Source organism: Coregonus clupeaformis, chromosome 20 (genome assembly GCF_020615455.1).
Source record: "Coregonus clupeaformis isolate EN_2021a chromosome 20, ASM2061545v1, whole genome shotgun sequence".
Taxonomy (NCBI): Eukaryota; Metazoa; Chordata; class Actinopteri; order Salmoniformes; family Salmonidae; genus Coregonus; species Coregonus clupeaformis.
In genome coordinates this window covers 48,205,763-48,226,281 of record NC_059211.1, presented here as the reverse complement: position 1 = coordinate 48,226,281, position 20,519 = coordinate 48,205,763, and the positions used below count along the sequence as shown (strand labels likewise).

The 20,519-nt window shown below is 44.4% G+C and overlaps 1 protein-coding gene across 1 annotated transcript; it reads right to left on the bottom strand.

Moving 5' to 3' along the window:
- Window positions 1-1,890: 1,890 nt before the first annotated feature.
- On the bottom strand, window positions 1,891-19,123 carry tmem161a (transmembrane protein 161A). Its single transcript, XM_041839633.2, has 12 exons — window positions 18,985-19,123; window positions 18,248-18,351; window positions 17,925-18,011; window positions 17,721-17,812; window positions 8,260-8,416; window positions 7,768-7,919; window positions 7,578-7,641; window positions 7,266-7,409; window positions 7,042-7,155; window positions 6,699-6,873; window positions 6,490-6,586; window positions 1,891-2,608 (listed from the first exon to the last, which is right to left on the bottom strand). Exons 1-12 carry the CDS (start codon window positions 18,985-18,987, stop codon window positions 2,310-2,312), a joined length of 1,488 nt encoding a protein of 495 aa, XP_041695567.1. The 5' UTR covers window positions 18,988-19,123; the 3' UTR covers window positions 1,891-2,309.
- Window positions 19,124-20,519: the final 1,396 nt, after the last annotated feature.

The window sequence follows — 20,519 nt, the reverse complement described above, 5'->3', positions numbered from 1 at the left end:
CTTCACAGTAGGTATGGTGTTCTTTGGATGCAACTCAGCATTCTTTGTCCTCCAAACACGACGAGTTGAGTTTTTACCAAAAAGTTCTATTTTGGTTTCATCTGACCATATGACATTCTCCCAATCCTCTTCTGGATCATCCAAATGCACTCTAGCAAACTTCAGACGGGCCTGGACATGTACTGGCTTAAGCAGGGGGACACGTCTAGCACTGCAGGATTTGAGTCCCTGGCGGCGTAGTGTGTTACTGATGGTAGGCTTTGTTACTTTGGTCCCAGCTCTCTGCAGGTCATTCACTAGGTCCCCCCGTGTGGTTCTGGGATTTTTGCTCACCGTTCTTGTGATCATTTTGACCCCACGGGGTGAGATCTTGCGTGGAGCCCCAGATCGAGGGAGATTATCAGTGGTCTTGTATGTCTTCCATTTCCTAATAATTGCTCCCACAGTTGGTTTCTTCAAACCAAGCTGCTTACCTATTGCAGATTCAGTCTTCCCAGCCTGGTGCAGGTCTACAATTTTGTTTCTGGTGTCCTTTGACAGCTCTTTGGTCTTGGCCATAGTGGAGTTTGGAGTGTGACTGTTTGAGGTTGTGGACAGGTGTCTTTTATACTGATAACAAGTTCAAACAGGTGCCATTAATACAGGTAACGAGTGGAGGACAGAGGAGCCTCTTAAAGAAGAAGTTACAGGTCTGTGAGAGCCAGAAATCTTGCTTGTTTGTAGGTGACCAAATACTTATTTTCCACCATAATTTGCAAATAAATTCATTAAAAATCCTACAATGTGATTTTCTGGAGAAAGAAAATCTCAATTTGTCTGTCATAGTTGACGTGTACCTATGATGAAAATTACAGGCCTCTCTCATCTTTTTAAGTGGGAGAATTTGCACAATTGGTGGCTGACTAAATACTTTTTTTCCCCACTGTATGTACCCATTGATTCTTGAAGAATAGAACTTATTGCCTCATGAGCTTAGTTCAACTGTCGTACCCCATCAGAACCAAAATATAAGCTTGTTTTACTCCAATGTTTGTAAACAAAGTGTACAGAAACACTATGTAACCTCAAAACAGGGTTAAAACTATCATTTTGATATGGATGTCCTTGCTTCCATTGCTCTGTCTATCAATATCTCCCTCCCCATCCCTCAGCTTTTACCAAAACAGGGGCGGGGAATTCGCTTCGTTATTGTTTCAACTGCTGATTGCCGCTTTAAGCACACAGTCTGTGAAATGAAGACACAGAGCCAGGTGCGCAGATCGACATGGAACAAGGCCCGTGAAAGCTGTGCATAGTGCCCCGTGTAGCTCAGTTGGTAGAGCATGGCGCTTGCAATGCCAGGGTTGTGGGTTCGTTTCCCACGGGGGGCCAGTATGAAAAAATGTATGCACTCACTAACTGTAAGTCGCTCTGGATAAGAGTGTCTGCTAAATTACTAAAATGTAAATGATTGTTTGGCAGCAAAAAAAATACAGAAAATACTTTGTTCAAACAGATTCAACTAACACACTATGTTGGGACTGAAATATGGTTGCTAATACAGGTAAGATTTGCCAAATCCAGGGTGGACTGGACTGTTATTCAATGCTACAGATACAGTTGTTTTTATCACCAGTCTACTATTTTGCTGGGAAAAAAAGATATCTTATCATTGATTCAAAATCCCTGAGTTACCAGGCACTTAGAATTGTTCACTGAATCCCTCCAATAAACACAGTAACATATCCTCAGTGCTTTGTTTTAAAGGTGGGTAATTAATGATTAAGGAGAATGGACAGGCGAGGGTCCAGTGGTGATGACTGTTAAATAGACTGAACTCCACGGCTTCATTACAATCAGTACGGTATAGCAGAACTAAAGGACCAAAATAAACAAAGCATCAAGCACTTCTGAAATCAGCCTCTAATAGCAAACTAGGCTGGAAGTAGTGGTACCTTTTCCCCACTAGAAACAGCTCATTTGCAGCATTTAATGATATGTGATGAAAAACATTTTTTTTAAGGGTAACACTGGCTTCAAATGCACTTGTTAAAACAGAGAAATGTGACACATAGCAGTTGAACAAAATCCAGTCCCCATTAAACAGGGTCTGACTGGGCCCACAGGACAACAAGGTAGTAGTATTAAGGTGTCAGCATGTCAGAAACCATCACATTCCTTTTGATATCTGTGACACCTTTGTTAGAGTAACAGACACAGGAGCACCCATCCTGTCCATATGTTGTGTTGAGTTTGACTTGCCTGGAACACACTGCATAGAGTCACACTGGGCTGGTGTTAGGTAGGGATTGTGGGTAGTGTAGTCCTCTTCAGTTCTGCATGAGGTACTGGTGGAAGTAAATGCCAAACAGGCTGCTGATGACTTGGCAGGCGGCCACCCACCAGGTGAGGAAGGCAAACAGGCCTCTGAAGAAGAGGGGGGTGAGGACGGAGCGCAGGGCCGAGAAGCCCTCGGTCAGACGGGCCACCGTGGCCTGGATGTCCTCCTCGATGTCCTCCATCCCCTCCTCGTCCTCCTCCAGCCCTGGCAGGACGGGAGAGGCCGTGGGCATTACCAGGGCAGGGGTCACCCCCGGAGCCTGCTCTGCGCCACTCCACGAGAAGTCACCTGAGATACAGAAAAGGCAGTAGGAACAATGGGTGTTACAATGAGACATTTGAAAAGCACAATTGACATAAAGTTGAAGTCGGAAGTTTACATACACCTTAGCCAAATACATTTAAGCTCAGTTTTTCACAATTCCTGACATTTAATCCTAGTAAAAATTCCCTGTCTTAGGTCAGTTAGGATCACCACTTTATTTTAAGAATGTGAAATGTCAGAATAATAGTACAGAATGATTTATTTCAGCTTTTATTTATTTCATCACATTCCCAGTGGGTCAGAAGTTTACGTACACTCAATTAGTATTTGGTAGCATTGCCTTTAAACTGTTTAACCTGGGTCAAACGTTTTGGGTAGCCTTCCACAAGCCTCCCACAATAAGTTGGGTGAATTTTGGCCCATTCCTCCTGACAGAGCTGGTGTAACTGAGTCAGGTTTGTAGGCCTCCTTGCTCGCACACGCTTTTTCAGTTCTGCCCACACATTTTCTATAGGATTGAGGTCAGGGCTTTGTGATGGCCACTCCAATTCCTTGACTTTGTTGTCCTTAAGCCATTTTGCCACAACTTTGGAAGTATGCTTGGGGTCATTGTCCATTTGGAAGACCCATTTGCGACCAAGCTTTAACTTTCTGACTGATGTCTTGAGATGTTGCTTCAATATATCCACATAATTTTCCTTCCTCATGATGCCATCTATTTTGTGAAGTGCACCAGTCCCTCCTGCAGCAAAGCACCCCCACAGCATGATGCTGCCACCCCCATGCTTCACAGTTGGGATGGTGTTCTTCGGACTCGTTTTACTGTGGATATAAATACTTTTGCACCCGTTTCCTCCAGCATCTTCACAAGGTCCTTTGCTGTTGTTCTGGGATTGATTTTCACTTTTCGCACCAAAGTACGTTCATCTCTAGGAGACAGAACGCGTCTCCTTCCTGAGCGGTATGACGGCTGCGTGGTCCCATGGTGTTTATACTTGCATACTATTGTTTGTACAGATGAACGTGGTGCCTTTAGGCGTTTGGAAATTGCTCCCAAGGATGAACCAGACTTGTGGAGGTCTACAATTATTTTTTTGAGGTCTTAGCTGATTTCTTTTGATTTTCCCATGATGTCAAGCAAAGAGGCACTGAGTTTGAAGGTAGGCCTTGAAATACATCCACAGGTACACCTCCAATTGACTCAAATTATGTCAATTAGCCTATCAGAAGCTTCTAAAGCCATGACATCATTTTCTGGAATTTTCCAAGCTGTTTAAATGCACAGTCAACTTAGTGTATATGTAAACTTCTGACCCACTGGAATTGTGATACAGTGAATTATAAGTGAAATAATCTGTCTGTAAACAATTGTTGGAAAAATTACTTGTGTCATTCACAAAGTAGATGTCCTAACCGACTTGCCAAAACTATAGTTTGTTAACAAGACATTTGTGGAGTGGTTGAAAAACGAGTTAATGGCTCCAACCTAAGTGTATGTAAACTTCCGACTTCAACTGTACATTACATTTCCATGGATCAAGCATTGTGATGAAACTGTTTGTATATTATCATAACTCCATATTGTTTAATTATAGAATGCAGATTCTCAGGATTTACGGAGGGCCACTGAGTGCAACCTAAGGCCTCACTAAAAATCTAATGAGAGTTTGTTGTTTGCGTACACAGTTTAGCAGGTGTTATAGCAGCGCAGCGAAATTCTTATGTTTCTAGCTCCTGACAACGCAGTCAAATGTCAAACAGCTAAAATGTAAAGAAAAATACAACCAAAAAAAGCAAGAAATCAAGAACAGTGGGACGAATCCAATTAACAACCCAAATAGCACTGAAGCTACAGTGCATTCGGAAAGTATTCAGACCCCTTGACCTTTTCCACATTTTGTTATGTTACAGCCTTATTCTACAATTGATTAATTTATTTATTTCCTCATCAATCTACACAAAATACCCCATAATGACAAAGTGAAAACAGGTTTAGACATTTTTGCAAATGTATTAAAAATAAAAAACCTAAATACCTTATTTACATAAGTATTCAGACCCTTTGCTATGAGACTCGAAATTGAGCCCTGTTTCCATTGCTCATCCTTCAGATGTTTCTCCAACTTGATTGGAGTCCACCTGTGGTAAATTCAATTGATTGTAAATATTGATCACATTCCTTGTGTATGATCATATATTTTGATACATTGAATGTTAATATTGAGAACCTGTTATACATTTTTTACCTCGTTTCAGGAATTGATGTCACTGAGCACTGCCCCTATATATAGGACCTTCCACCCCACCTGGGATACGGATGCCTGATGAAGACCTAAGGGTCGAAACGTTGTTATAAATAAATATCACCAGGGAGCATGAGCAGCAGTATGTGGCGTTTTCCTTTCTTTTTTCCAAATTCAATTGATTGGACATGATTTGGAAAGGCACACACCTGTCTATATAAGGTCCCACAGTTGACAGTGCATGTCAGAGCAAAAACCAAGCCATGAGGTTGAAGGAATTGTCCGTAGAGCTCCGAGACAGGATTGTGGTGAGGCACAGATCTGGGGAAGCGTACCAAAAAATGTCTGCAGCATTTAAGGTCCCCAAGAACACAGTGGTCGCCATCATTCTTTAATGGAAGACGTTTGGAACCACCAAGACTCTTCCTAGAGCTGGCCGCCCGGCCAAACTGAGCAATCGGGGGAGAAGGGCCTTGGTCAGGGAGGTGACCAAGAACCCGATGGTCACTCTGACAGAGCTCAAGAGTTCCTCTGTGGGGATGGGAGAACCTTCCAGAAGGACAACCCTCTCTACAGCACTCCAATCAGGCCTTTATGGTAGAGTGGCCAGTAAAAGGCACATGACAGCCTGCTAGGAGTTTGCCAAAAGGCACCTAAAGGACCTTCAGACCATGAGAAACAAGATTCTCTGGTCTGATGAAACCAAGATTGAACTCTTTGGCCTGAATGCCAAGCGTCACGTCTGTAGGAAACCTGGCACCATCCATACGGTGAAGCTTGGTGGTGGCAGCATCATGCTGTGAGGATGCTTTTCAGTGGCAGGGACAGGGAGATTAGTCAGGATTGAGGGAAAGATGAACGGAGCAAAGTACAAAGAGATCCTTGATGAAAACCTGCTCCAGAGCGCGCAGGACCTCAGACTGGGGCAAAGGTTCACCTTCCAAAAGGACAACGACCCTAAGCACACAGCCAAGACAACGCAGGAGTGGCTGAATGTCTCTGAATGTCCTTGAGTGACCCAGCCAGTGCCCGGACTTGAACCTGATCGAACATCTCTGGAGAGACCTGAAAATAGCTGTGCAGCGACGCTCCCCATCCAACCTGACAGAGCTTGAGAGGATCTGCAGAAAAGAATGGAAGAAACTCCCCAAATACAGGTGTGCCAAGCTTGTAGTGTCATACCCAAGAAGACTTGAGGCTGTAATCGCTGCCAAAGGTGCTTCAACAAAGTACTGAGTAAAGGGTATGAATACTTACTTAAAATGTTTTATTTCCATTTTTCCAACTTGTTTTTACTTTGTCATTATGGGGTATTGTGTGTAGATTGATGCGGGGAAAAAACTATTTCATCCATTTTAGAATAAGGCTGTAACGTAACAAAATGTGGAAAAAGTAAAGGGGTCTGAATACTTTCCAAATGCACTGTATACATATGTACATCGGGGGAATTTACACAAGAACAGCTAAGAATGATATGTACAGCAGTAGATATATTAGAGTGAGATATGTGAAGAATCCAGTATAAATAAATAAATATGCAGTGTGTATAAACTAATGAAACTAAAGTACAATGTATAGTAGTAGAAATATTAGAAAAGGCTATGAATAAAAAAGCATTCCCTCAAAGCTAGTTGTTGCCATGTTAGGTACAGCACGTCTTACCCAGGGCCTTCAGAGCCAGGGTGGAGAAGAGGAGGAGCAGAACAGGGACTACGTACTGCAGGGTGACTATGGTCAGGTAGCAGAACACACGGGTTACCTGGAAGGACAACCACATCAAAAGACTCATGGGTTTGGGTTTAATCTGGTTCTCCAAACAACAACGAATTCCTTTCACATGAAAACATTGCGATTTAGATGTGGTGTCGGACCTTCCTCTGGATGTCGATGGCAGCGATGCGCCCTGCCTCCTTCTTCATCTGGTCCACCCACTTCTGAGACAGGTTGAGGTAGGCTTGCAAGTGGTAGCGGGTGAGGGCCAGCCTCAGGCAGCACAGCACCACCACTGTCCACAGACGAACACTGTCAAACACCGCGCTTGACATACTGAGATAACACACACACAGAGGTGATCTGTCAACACTTGGAGAAGGAATCAGCACAAGGGTGCCAAATGGTCACATTTGTAATATTGCATTGGAGTATAGGAAATCAGAGGACACACAGGCGTGGAATACAGCAAGTATACACACACAAACACAGACACACACTTACAGGGTGACTGAGGTCTTCCCCATGGGAGCATTCCCCAGGAAGTCCCTAGCGATGGGTTTGATCCACAACACGATCACGACCACTGGGGCCAGGAAGCTCATGTGCAACAGCAATCTAAGCGAAGCAGAAAACGGAACAACACCCAAACAGTAAGACATTACTAGTCAGTGGAGCCAGTTGGTTATTTTGTTTCACAGTTAAAATCAGTGTTTGTGTGTTCTTACTGGATGAATGGGCGGTCTGAGTTCATCTGGACTGCGTCCAGGTGGGTCTGGGCTAGACGGAGGCCAGGGAAGGCCAGCAAAGCACCAATAAAAGCACAGATGGCAGCCAGACCAAACTTCACAGTCAGTTTGGTCACCGGGACTCTGATGAGAGTCCAAATATAATAGGAAACATTAAGGGGCACATTTGCCAACACAGATCACTAAAAGCATATTGTCAGTCCATGAATGACTGGCTACTATTCTATGGACCCAAGTTGTGATTGACATTTTTGAAAATCAATTTAAACTGTCCAACTAAAAGATACTTACGACCACTCAGCAAAGCCTTGCTGTTTTGCAAAAACCTCAAGGTTGTCAAAAAGACTGTTAAAACCTGCAATACAAAAGCATGAAAAAGCCCAAACTGAAATGATAAAATGAACTAAATAAAACATTGATAAATGTGTTATACATAGCCCAATGGGGCGTGTCGTAGAAGGGGTTAGTGTAGTGGACATACCAGGCTCCAGGCCAAACTCCAGGTAGTCCTCTCTGACCACCAGCACCAGCATGGCCACCAGCAGAGACATGAAGCCAAAAGCCAGGCACACCGAGCGCTCGCCACCCTCGTCAGACCTGAAATAGTGGCCCATCAGGGAGTGGAGGGTTTTCCTGTGAGAGAGAGTTAAGGGAAACACAGGGACAACCGGACAGTCCCACGACAACAAAACAGCTCCAATTAAGGAGGAGCACAATATTGAGGCATCTGAATATTTCTGGCACGGTGCATGTTTGGGTTATTCATTTACCAGGGGCACACTTTGTAGAAAGTGACACTAAAACTGTTTTTACATGGTAATAACATTGGCAAGTACAATGAGTACAACTTCAGTCTAAGTTGACATTGTAACATAATACTTAGAGCTATTTTCTTAGGAATAGGTTATAATATTACTTTTCAAAATTGTAATACAATTGTGGGCTTCCAGAGTGAGGGTGAACTGAAGGATACAGGCAACAGAGAACGGTCAGCACACACCAGATGGCCCCAACGTGGACCTCCTTGGCGGGGTCCACTACACAGAAGTAGCCCTCAGTGAAAAGGTAGATGCCCATGGCATACACTGCAAAGTCAATCAACCACTGGTACTCCAGGAAGAATCGCAGTACTGAGAATAGGAAAGAAGAGGCAAATCAGAAACATTGTAAGGAAACGATAAGGCCTAAAATACAAAGCCAGCAAAGGCTTGGAGGGCATTTCAGTCTGCAGTAGCTGTGAAAAAACAGCTAGCTGGAGCTCGTCTGAGTGGTTTCCTTTCCCCTATACTGTGGCTTGCATTTACATTTACATCATTTAGCAGATGCTCTTATCCAGAGCGATTTACAAATTGGTGCATTCAACTTATGATAGCAAGTGGGACAACCACTTTTTTTAAATTATTTTTTTATGGGGGGGTGGGGGAAGAAGGATTACTTTATACTATTCCAGGTATTCCTTAAAGAGGTAGGGTTTCAAGTGTCTCCGGAAGGTGGTCAGTGACTCCACTGTCCTGGCGTCGTGGGGGAGCTTGTTCCACCATTGGGGTGCCAGAGCAGCGAATAGCTTTGACTGGGCTGAGCGGGAACTGTGCTTCCGTAGAGGTAGGGGGGCTAGCAGGCCAGAGGTGGATGAACGTAGTGCCCTCGTTTGGGTGTAGGGTCTGATCAGAGCCTGAAGGTAAGGAGGTGCCGTTCCCCTCACAGCTCCGTAGGCAAGCACCATGGTCTTGTAGTAGATGCGAGCCTCAACTGGAAGCCAGTGGAGTGTGCGGAGGAGCGGGGTGACATGAGAGAACTTGGGAAGGTTGAACACCAGACGGGCTGCAGCGTTCTGGCTAAGTTGAAGGGGTTTAATGGCACAGGCAGGGAGCCCAGCCAACAGCGAGTTGCAGTAATCCAGACGGGAGATGACAAGTGCCTGGATTAGGACCTGTGCCGCTTTCTGTGTAAGGTAGGGTTGTACTCTGTGAATGTTGTAGAGCATGAACCTGCAGGATCGGGTCACCACTTTGATGTTAGCGGAGAACGACAGGGTATTGTCCAGGGTCACACCAAGGTTCTTTGCACTCTGGGAGGAGGACACAATGGAGATGTCAACCGTGATGGCGAGATCATGGAGCGGGCAGTCCTTCCCCGGGAGGAAGAGCAGCTCCGTCTTGCCGAGGTTCAGCTTGAGGTGGTGATCCGACATCCACACTGATATGTCTGCCAGACATGCAGAGATGCGAGTCGCCACCTGGTTATCAGAAGAGGGAAAGCTTGCGAAGGTATTCACCCCACTTGGCATTATTCCTAAATTATTTTGTTGCCTTACAACCTGGAATTAAAATAGATTTTTGGGGGGTTTGTATCATTTGATTTACACAACATGCCCTCAAGAATTTCCCTGTATTTAGCGCCATCCATCATTCCTTCAATTCTGACCAGTTTCCCAGTCCCCGCCGATGAAAAACATCCCCACAGCATGATGCTGCCACCACCATGCTTCACTGTGGGGATGGTGTTCTCAGGGAGATCAATCAATCAATCAATTTTATTTTATATAGCCCTTCTTACATCAGCTAATATCTCGAAGTGCTGTACAGAAACCCAGCCTAAAACCCCAAACAGCTAGTAATGCAGGTGTAGAAGCACGGTGGCTAGGAAAAACTCCATAGAAAGGCCAAAACCTAGGAAGAAACCTAGAGAGGAACCAGGCTATGAGGGGTGGCCAGTCCTCTTCTGGCTGTGCCGGGTGGAGATTATAACAGAACCATGCCAAGATGTTCAAAAATGTTCATAAGTGACAAGCATGGTCAAATAATAATCAGGAATAAATCTCAGTTGGCTTTTCATAGCCGATCATTAAGAGTTGAAAACAGCAGGTCTGGGACAGGTAGGGGTTCCATAACCGCAGGCAGAACAGTTGAAACTGGAATAGCAGCAAGGCCAGGCGGACTGGGGACAGCAAGGAGTCACCACGGCCGGTAGTCCCGACGTATGGTCCTAGGGCTCAGGTCTCTCAGTTGGCTTTTCATAGCCGATCATTAAGAGTTGAAAACAGCAGGTCTGGGACAGGTAGGGGTTTCGTAACCGCAGGCAGAACAGTTGAAACTGGAATAGCAGCAAGGCCAGGCGGACTGGGGACAGCAAGGTGTCAGCATGCCCGGTAGTCCTGACGTATGGTCCTAGGGCTCAGGTTCTCAGAGAGAAAGAGAGAACGAGAGAATTAGAGAGAGCATACTTAAATTCACACAGGACACTGGATAAGACAGGAGAAGTACTCCAGGTATAACCAACTAACCCCAGCCCCCCGACACATAAACTACTGCAGATGGGTTTGCGCCAGACATAGCGTTTTCCTTGATGGCAAAAAAGCTCAATTTTAGTCTCATCTGACCAGAGTACCTTCTTCCATATATTTGGGGAGTCTCCCACATGCCTTTTGGCGAACACCAAACGTGTTCGCTTATTATTATTTATTTTTTAAGTAATGGCTTTTTCTGGCCACTCTTCCGTAAAGCCCAGCTCTATGGAGTGTACGGCTTAAAGTGGTCCTATGGACAGATACTCCAATCTCCGCTGTGGAGCTTTGCAGCTCCTTCAGGGTTATCTTTGGTTTCTTTGTTGCCTCTCTGATTAATGCCCTCCTTGCCTGGTCAGTGAGTTTTGGTGGGCGACCCTCTCTTTGCAGGTTTGTTGTGGTGCCATATTCTTTCAAATTTTTAATAATGGATTTAATGGTGCTCCGTGGGATGTTAAAAGTTTCTGATTTGTTTAAATAACCCAACCCTGATCTCTACTTCTCCACAACCTGTTTGGAGAGCTCCTTGGTCTTCATGGTGCCGCTTGCTTGGTGGTGCCCCTTGCTTAGTGGTGTTGCAGACTCTGGGGCCTTTCAGAACAGGTGTATACAGTTTCGAGAACAAGTATTTGATACACTGCCGATTTTGCAGGTTTTCCTACTTACAAAGCATGTAGAGGTCTGTAATTTTTATCATAGGTACACTTCAACTGTGAGAGACGGAATCTAAAACAAAAATCCAGAAAATCACATTGTATGATTTTTAAGTAATTAATTTTCATTTTATTGCATGACATAAGTATTTGATCACCTACCAACCAGTAAGAATTCCGGCTCTCACAGACCTGTTAGTTTTTCTTTAAGAAGCCCTCCTGTTCTCCACTCATTACCTGTATTAACTGCACCTGTTTGAACTCGTTACCTGTATAAAAGACACCTGTCCACACACACTCAAACAAACAGACTCCAACCTCTCCACAATGGCCAAGACCAGAGAGCTGTGTAAGGACATCAGGGATACAATTGTAGACCTGCACAAGGCTGGGATGGGCTACAGGACAATAGGCAAGCAGCTTGGTGAGAAGGCAACAACTGTTGGCGCAATTATTAGAAAATGGAAGAAGTTCAAGATGACGGTCAATCACCCTCGGTCTGGGGCTCCATGCAAGATCTCACCTCGTGGGGCATCAATGATCATGAGGAAGGTGAGGGATCAGCCCAGAACTACACGGCAGGACCTGGTCAATGACCTGAAGAGAGCTGGGACCACAGTCTCAAAGAAAACCATTAGTAACACACTACGCCGTCATGGATTAAAATCCTGCAGCGCACGCAAGGTCCCCCTGCTCAAGCCAGCACATGTCCAGGCCCGTCTGAAGTTTGCCAATGACCATCTGGATGATCTAGAGGAGGAATGGGAGAAGGTCATGTGGTCTGATGAGACAAAAATAGAGCTTTTTGGTCTAAACTCCACTCGCCGTGTTTGGAGGAAGAAGAAGGATGAGTACAACCCCAAGAACACCATCCCAACCGTGAAGCATGGAGGTGGAAACATCATTCTTTGGGGATGCTTTTCTGCAAAGGGGACAGGACGACTGCACCGTATTGAGGGGGGATGGATGGGGCCATGTATCGCGAGATCTTGGCCAACAACCTCCTTCCCTCAGTAAGAGCATTGAAGATGGGTCGTGGCTGGGTCTTCCAGCATGACAACGACCCGAAACACACAGCCAGGGCAACTAAGGAGTGGCTCCGTAAGAAGCATCTCAAGGTCCTGGAGTGGCCTAGCCAGTCTCCAGACCTGAACCCAATAGAAAATATTTGTAGGGAGCTGAAAGTCCGTATTGCCCAGCGACAGCCCCGAAACCTGAAGGATCTGGAGAAGGTCTGTATGGAGGAGTGGGCCAAAATCCCTGCTGCAGTGTGTGCAAACCTCCCGAGTGGCGCAGTGGTCTAAGGCACTGCATCGCAGTGCTAGCTGTGCCACTAGAGATCCTGGTTCGAATCCAGGCTCTGTCGTAGCCGGCCGCGACCGGGAGACCCATGGGGCGGCGCACAATTGGCCCAGCGTCGTCCAGGGTATGGGAGGGAATGGCTGGCAGGGATGTAGCTCAGTTGGTAGAGCATGGCGTTTGCAACGCCAGGGTTGTGGGTTCGTTTCCCACGGGGGGCCAGTATGAAAAAATATATATATAATAATAATTTAAAATATATATATATATATATATGCACTCACTAACTGTAAGTCGCTCTGGATAAGAGCGTCTGCTAAATGACTAAAATGTAATGTAAATGTAGTCAAGACCTACAGGAAACATATGATCTCTGTAATTGCAAACAAAGGTTTCTGTACCAAATATTAAGTTCTACTTTTCTGATGTATCAAATACTTACAGTGGGGGAAAAAAGTATTTAGTCAGCCACCAATTGTGCAAGTTCTCCCACTTAAAAAGATGAGAGAGGCCTGTAATTTTCATCATAGGTACACGTCAACTATGACAGACAAAATGAGAAAAACAAATCCAGAAAATCACATTGTAGGATTTTTTCTGATTTTATTTGCAAATTATGGTGGAAAATAAGTATTTGGTCAATAACAAAAGTTTCTCAATACTTTGTTATATACCCTTTGTTGGCAATGACACAGGTCAAACGTTTTCTGTAAGTCTTCACAAGGTTTTCACACACTGTTGCTGGTATTTTGGCCCATTCCTCCATGCAGATCTCCTCAAGAGCAGTGATGTTTTGGAGCTGTCGCTGGGCAACACAGACTTTCAACTCCCTCCAAAGATTTTCTATGGGGTTGAGATCTGGAGACTGGCTAGGCCACTCCAGGACCTTGAAATGCTTCTTACGAAGCCACTCCTTCGTTGCCTGGGCGGTGTGTTTGGGATCATTGTCATGCTGAAAGACCCAGCCACGTTTCATCTTCAATGCCCTTGCTGATGGAAGGAGGTTTTCACTCAAAATCTCACGATACATGGCCCCATTCATTCTTTCCTTTACACGGATCAGTCGTCCTGGTCCCTTTGCAGAAAAACAGCCCCAAAGCATGATGTTTCCACCCCCAAGCTTCACAGTAGGTATGGTGTTCTTTGGATGCAACTCAGCATTCTTTGTCCTCCAAACACAACGAGTTGAGTTTTTACCAAAAAGTTCTATTTTGGTTTCATCTGACCATATGACATTCTCCCAATCCTCTTCTGGATCATCCAAATGCACTCTAGCAAACTTCAGACGGGCCTGGACATGTACTGGCTTAAGCAGGGGGACACGTCTTGCACTGCAGGATTTGAGTCCCTGGCGGCGTAGTGTGTTACTGATGGTAGGCTTTGTTACTTTGGTCCCAGCTCTCTGCAGGTCATTCACTAGGTCCCCCCATGTGGTTCTGGGATTTTTGCTCACCGTTCTTGTGATCATTTTGACCCCACGGGGTGAGATCTTGCGTGGAGCCCCAGATCGAGGGAGATTATCAGTGGTCTTGTATGTCTTCCATTTCCTAATAATTGCTCCCACAGTTGGTTTCTTCAAACCAAGCTGCTTACCTATTGCAGATTCAGTCTTCCCAGCCTGGTGCAGGTCTACAATTTTGTTTCTGGTGTCCTTTGACAGCTCTTTGGTCTTGGCCATAGTGGAGTTTGGAGTGTGACTGTTTGAGGTTGTGGACAGGTGTCTTTTATACTGATAACAAGTTCAAACAGGTGCCATTAATACAGGTAACGAGTGGAGGACAGAGGAGCCTCTTAAAGAAGAAGTTACAGGTCTGTGAGAGCCAGAAATCTTGCTTGTTTGTAGGTGACCAAATACTTATTTTCCACCATAATTTGCAAATAAATTCATTAAAAATCCTACAATGTGATTCTCTGGATTTTTTTTCCTCAATTTGTCTGTCATAGTTGACGTGTACCTATGATGTAAATTACAGGCCTCTCATCTGCACAATTGGTGGCTGACTAATTACTTTTTTTCCCCACTGCATGTCATGCAATAAAATGCAAATTAATTACTTAAAAATCATACAATGTGATTTTCTGGATTTTTTTTTTGATTCCGTCTCTCACAGTTGAAGTGTACCTATGATAAAAAATTACAGACCTCTACATGCTTTGTAAGTAGGAAAACCTGCAAAATCAGCAGTGTATCAAATACTTGTTCACCCCACTGTATATACTGAAATCATGTGACAGATCATGTGACACTTAGATTGCACACAGGTGGACTTTATTTAACTAATTATGTGACTTCTGAAGGTAATTGTTTGCACCAGATCTTATTTAGGGGCTTCATAGCAAAGGGGGTGAATACATATGCACGCACCACTTTTTCGTTATTTATATTTTTGAAATAAGTAATTTTTTTCATTTCACTTCACCCATTTTGACTATTTTGTGTATGTCCATTACATGAAATCCAAATAAAATCAATTTAAATTACAGGTTGTAATGCAACAAAATAGGAAAAATGAACAGTTTTACAATGCATTGTAGAACCACAAGTCTATTCCTAATTGTTTCACAAAGATTACTTCTATGATATGTGTGTGTGCGTGCAACTGTGTGGTGGTGATCAAGAGATAATACAACTCTGGATATGGACACATCTGCCTTGTTCTTTCCGGACAGCCTGTAGTGAGTCAGAACCTTAATCAGCATTAAGTACTAGCAGGTGAGGGTATTCACAGCCGACCGCTCAGACGATTTTTCATGGTCCTTCGAATCTCTGGATTCTGACCTAGTGATGGTGTACCAGTCCACTGTACCAGTCCACTCAGTCCACTGCTCCGCCAGGCTATAAGTTCTCTGCACCACTAGGTCTGCAGCCTCTGCCCTCAGTCGGCAAGCAGTCAGCTCAGTGCTACATGCCAAACCACTTATCCTAGTTCTAGGCCCTCTAGGTGTGCAGTCCCTGCCTCTAGCCAGTTCACAGCCTGTCCTAGCGCTAGGCTGCAAGTTCCCTGCTCAGCTAGGTTTGCAGCCTCCCGCTATTCCTGGCTTGCAGTCCTCAGTCTTGGTTTCAAGTCCCCTGCCCTGTCAGGTCCCAAGTTTCCTGCCCTACTAGACCCTCAGCCCTCTGACCTGGGGGACCACCGTTCCCTGACCCAGGATGGCTGCTGTCTTCAGTTCTGGGGGGCCGCCCAACTCCTGCACTGGACGACCCTCCATTCGTCGCACCTCGAAGACCACCTGACTTCGTCTCCGGGGCCTAGCCTGCCCCTGTCTCCGGATCGTCTAAAGTTGGTACAGCCGATCTACCAACTTCTGTCTGTAACGTCCAAACTGTTTGGGCTACAGACTAATATTACCCTCTGTGCAAATGTGAGACTCTCACGAACATGCACGTCGGTTGTTTTGATCTAGGACGCCCACAGGCCTCACAAGACTCGTCTGAAGGTCCCCCGGTACCAGTTGAAAAAAATGAATGGAAGTATATATGGAGACTGTTTAATGCCAAAAATATGGGGTGTCAAAATAAATGTCTTATATCTCTCAGATATAGGAGAGACACTTCTGAACAAACTTCCTTTTGATATTTTTTGGGGACTACCTGTTGTTCCATGTAGTGAATCTGTTATTCAATGCATTTGTATGGACTAATAGTGCTAAGACCAAATACGTTTTTTTATATTTATTTTTTATACTTCGAGGGGTCTTAAAATTCAAAATCAAATAGCTAAATGATCCTTGGTATGACCTTCTTAAAACAATTCCATATAACTTAATAGAACCCCCCAGATTAGACAACTTTTCCAAGTTGTTTGGATTTCCATAAGAAATCTAAGGACGGCTGTAAAAAAGGCCTTGCCTTTGCACGGGACATTCCCCACAGTCCCTTTAGGGTGGATATCTATCCATCATAGCCCTTAGTTTTCAGCCAATCAGTGGGCTTGGACACGCATGTGGACACTGCACCTGCCAGTTCTAGCAACTTCACAAGAAGAGGACACAGGTTTTGGCTGGTGACCAAGTTTACTCTTTACTCTTGGAACATTGTGCACGCATCCAAGAAAGTAAGTTGTGGGGTCTACTACTGGGGTTTTATGCTGTTTAACAATGCTTATCTATTTATAGTTGCTTATAGTTACTTTCCTCCATTTGTAATTGTAGTACTATTGTTATTCTGCAGCCAATTCCCTTGTATATTTAGGATGGCCTACTGGTGGTGCAAATCGTGTATATCATTATTGCATTGCTTGCATGAGTATTTATGCACAATATGTTCGTTTAGAAATGGTTATTGTATAGCTTGTAATGTTTGCACATTCTACCGCTGCGCATTCATGGTTTGCGCTAGTGCTATGCCATGGCGAGTTTCTAGAAGTTTCGGAAGGTCCTCGAAGCTCGCGCATGCACAGTCTGATGTACGACTCTATGGCACCAGAGAGATCAGATAAGATCTACATCAGGCCAGAGAGAGAGGGCTATAAATCGTGCCTGTCCCGAGTAATTAGTTCTCTCTCTCTCTCTGCTATGTGTGTATGTAATGCCATTATGTGCAGATCCTGTTGTATTGCTGCATTACTATAGTAGATCTTATCTGGTCTGTCTCTGGACCCACAGTTGTACATCAGACTGTGCATGTGCGAGCATCGAGGACCGTCTCTGAAACTTCTATCAGGTTCTAGCACTAGCGCGAACCATGAATGCACAGTGGTAGAATGTGCATACACTGCAAGCTACACTATAATAATTTCTAAACTAACATATTGTGCATAAATACTTATGCAAGCAATGCAATAATGATATACACAATATGCACCAGCGGTAGGCCATCTGAAATATTCAAGGGAATTAGCTGCAGGATAACAGTAGTACTACAATACAGTTACAAATGTAGGAAATTAAATATAAACAGCTAAGCATCGCTAAACGGCATAAAAGTAGTAGTAGACCCCACAACTTACTTTCTTGAGTAAACAGTAAACTTGGTCACCAGCCAAAACTTGTGTTCTCTTCTTGCGACGTCAATAAAACTCTGAGCTATAACGGGCGGGTGCAGAGTCCACATGCGTGTCCAACCCCACTGATTGGCCGAAAACAAAGGGCTGTGATTGACAGCTAAGATGGAGAGATATCCACCCTAAAGGGACTGTGGGGAAGTCCTAAACACAGGCATGGCCTTTTTTTTTACAAGTAGTGCTTTTGTTTATTTACCAAGGGCATCAAGGACGCCGACCGGAGCTTTTTCTAAGTGAAGGTCGATGTCCTTGGGAACTGTGAGAGGCTTGTTGTCCCCATTCTGTCTCCTACAAAACAGAAGTAGTCAGCAAATCTTCCCTTTAACAGCCGTCTACTATCATAACAGTGATACACAGGCAGCAGACACCAGTTGTACTGTATCATCATGCCCCCTCCCACCTGTCTCTCTTGCTGGGCTTGCTGGGCATCTGTTTTCCAGCTAGGGCACACAGCTCTCCCTCAGAGGGGTGTTTGAACCGGAACAGGCTGAAAGGATCAAGTTAGATTTGTTTAAAAATATATATACACCGCAAGTAAGTTATTAGCTAGTAGTAGGGTCACAGTTGTTCTTTCAAATCAATTTACAATGATAAGGGCTAAGAGTTTATCATGACCATACCAGGAATGTCAGACCCTTACCATGATGTCTACATTATCAAGACGTCTCTACACCCCATCTCCAAAGCCACTTCTGTATATGACATTTGTGTACGTGACTTTACCTGCCATTGCACAGGAGCCAGCGGGCAAAGGAACAGTGTGGAGCCATTCTCTGCATGATGCTAGCAGCCAGCAAGCTGACCACCAGCTGCACTCCAATCAGCGCCTGGTCAGTGAGAAACACACATATACACACCATTGGTTAATCAAACTAAAGTACAAAAATTTGTCAACACAACTTTTATAGACAGCCAACATGGAGTTTCCCGATTAATCAGCTGCTGTGCATCTCAAAGGAGTCTCTACTAACGTTACATCTGTCAGAGGGTGGGGGGCGCACTTCCTACAGTGTCAAGTCATTCAACTTTTCAAGGAAGAAACCAAATCCTCTAAAGCCAAGGAAAGAAATTGCCCAAGATAGCAACGACAAGGGGAAAAGTGGCTGTGAAGGTTGAAGGTAACCATCCATGATAGCAGCCCAAGCAAGCTGGCTAACTTGTGCAACGTGTACATGCTACTAGTAAAATGAATGGAAATAGCTATTTATGCTGCTAGCTAACTTCAAACTGACACGCAGACAGCTATCAACTTGTAGGGAACCCGAAGCAGCAACTGTAACTGGAGAACTATAGCTAGCTAGCTAACTACAGGTAGCTCATAATGCTAAGCTAGCTAGCTAGGCTAACTATTTTGTAGTCAGAGACGTGTAGCAGTGGCTAAAAGCTAGCTACAAGCATTTAGCTAGCGAAACTTTACATGCTGGGTGCAAGTGGCTACAGCAAAACATTTAGCTACTCACCATCTCTTCAATTATCTGAAGTTTATTTTCGTAGTGTTAGCTACACACGCGTGTACGTAGCTTCAGTGTCTTGACAGCTGATGACATGTGAAACTCGGGCTGCGTTCAGTACATAAAAACGTAATAGAACGTTCAATTGAACGGAAACAGCGCTGTACTGAACGACCAGTTGAAAACGGGGAGGGGTTGGTTGGGTTGTGGGTTCAACCGTCGCTCATTGCTTCAAGCCACACCCGGAGCACCCACCGACGGGGCAAACGTATCTCAAAGTCTGTTCAATAACATACAATAACGTTTTGGAAAAACGTGCGTTCAGAACAAACCGTTCTGCAACGTAGCAAACGTTCAAGTGAACTGAACGCACGCCCGGATTTGTGTTCCATGAACCTCAGTAAAACAAGCGTTTTCATTGGATCGAATAGATGTCTGTTGACGATTTCATTGGATATTCAAAACATGGTGGAAGATGTCCAGTAAAACATATTCCTCGGTCACAATGGCTGTGTTCAAGAGCATCAAAACCGTGATGTATCATGGGTAAATTGTTACTGACTGATCTACAAAAAATATTGAGTAGTTATTTAGGATGCAAGGTGATTTGTAGATCAGTCAGTCTCGACTCTCCTTTAAAGTCGTCTGCAATGTCGAACGCACCAAATAACATTAATAATGTATTTTCTCATGGACAAAATAAATTGTTTCACCTGCTTAGCAATAAAAAGCAGTGGTGGAAAACGTACCCAATTGTCATACTTGAGTAAAAGTAAAGATACCTTAATAGAAAATGACTCAAGTAAAAGTGAAAGTCACACAGTAAAGTACTACTTGAGTAAAAGTCCAAAGTATTTGGTTTTAAATATACTTAAGTATCAAAAGTAAATGTAATTGCTAAAATATACTTAAGTATCAAAGTAAAAGTATAAATCATTTCAAATGTCTTATACTAAGCAAACCAGACTGCAACATTTTCTTATTTTTTTATTTACATATAGCCAGGGGCACACTCTAACACTCAGACATCATTTACAAACGAAGCATGTGTGTTTAGTGAGTCCATCAGATCAGAGGCAGTACGGATGACTTGGGATGTTCTCTTGATAAGTGCTTGAATTGGACCATTTTCCTGTCCTGCTAAGCATTCAAAATGTAACGAGTACTTTTGGGTGTCAGGGAAAATGTAGTGGAGTAAAAGTAAAAGTAGTCAAAAATATAGTAGGCCTCCCGAGTGGTGCAGCGGTCTAAGGCACTGCATCCTAGTGCTTGAGGCGTCACTACATACCCGGGTTCAATATCAGGCTGTGTCACAACCGGCTGTGACCGGGAGTCCCATAGGGCGGCGCACAATTGGCCCAGCGTCATCCAGATTAGGGGAGGGTTTGGCGGGGGGCTTTACTTGGCTTATTGCGCTCTAGCGACTCCTTGTGGCAGGCCCGGCGCCTGCAGACTGACGTTGGTCATCAGTTGAACAGTGTTTCCTCCGACACATTGGTGAAGCTGGTTTCCGGGTTAAGTGGGCGGGTGTTAAGAAGCGCGGT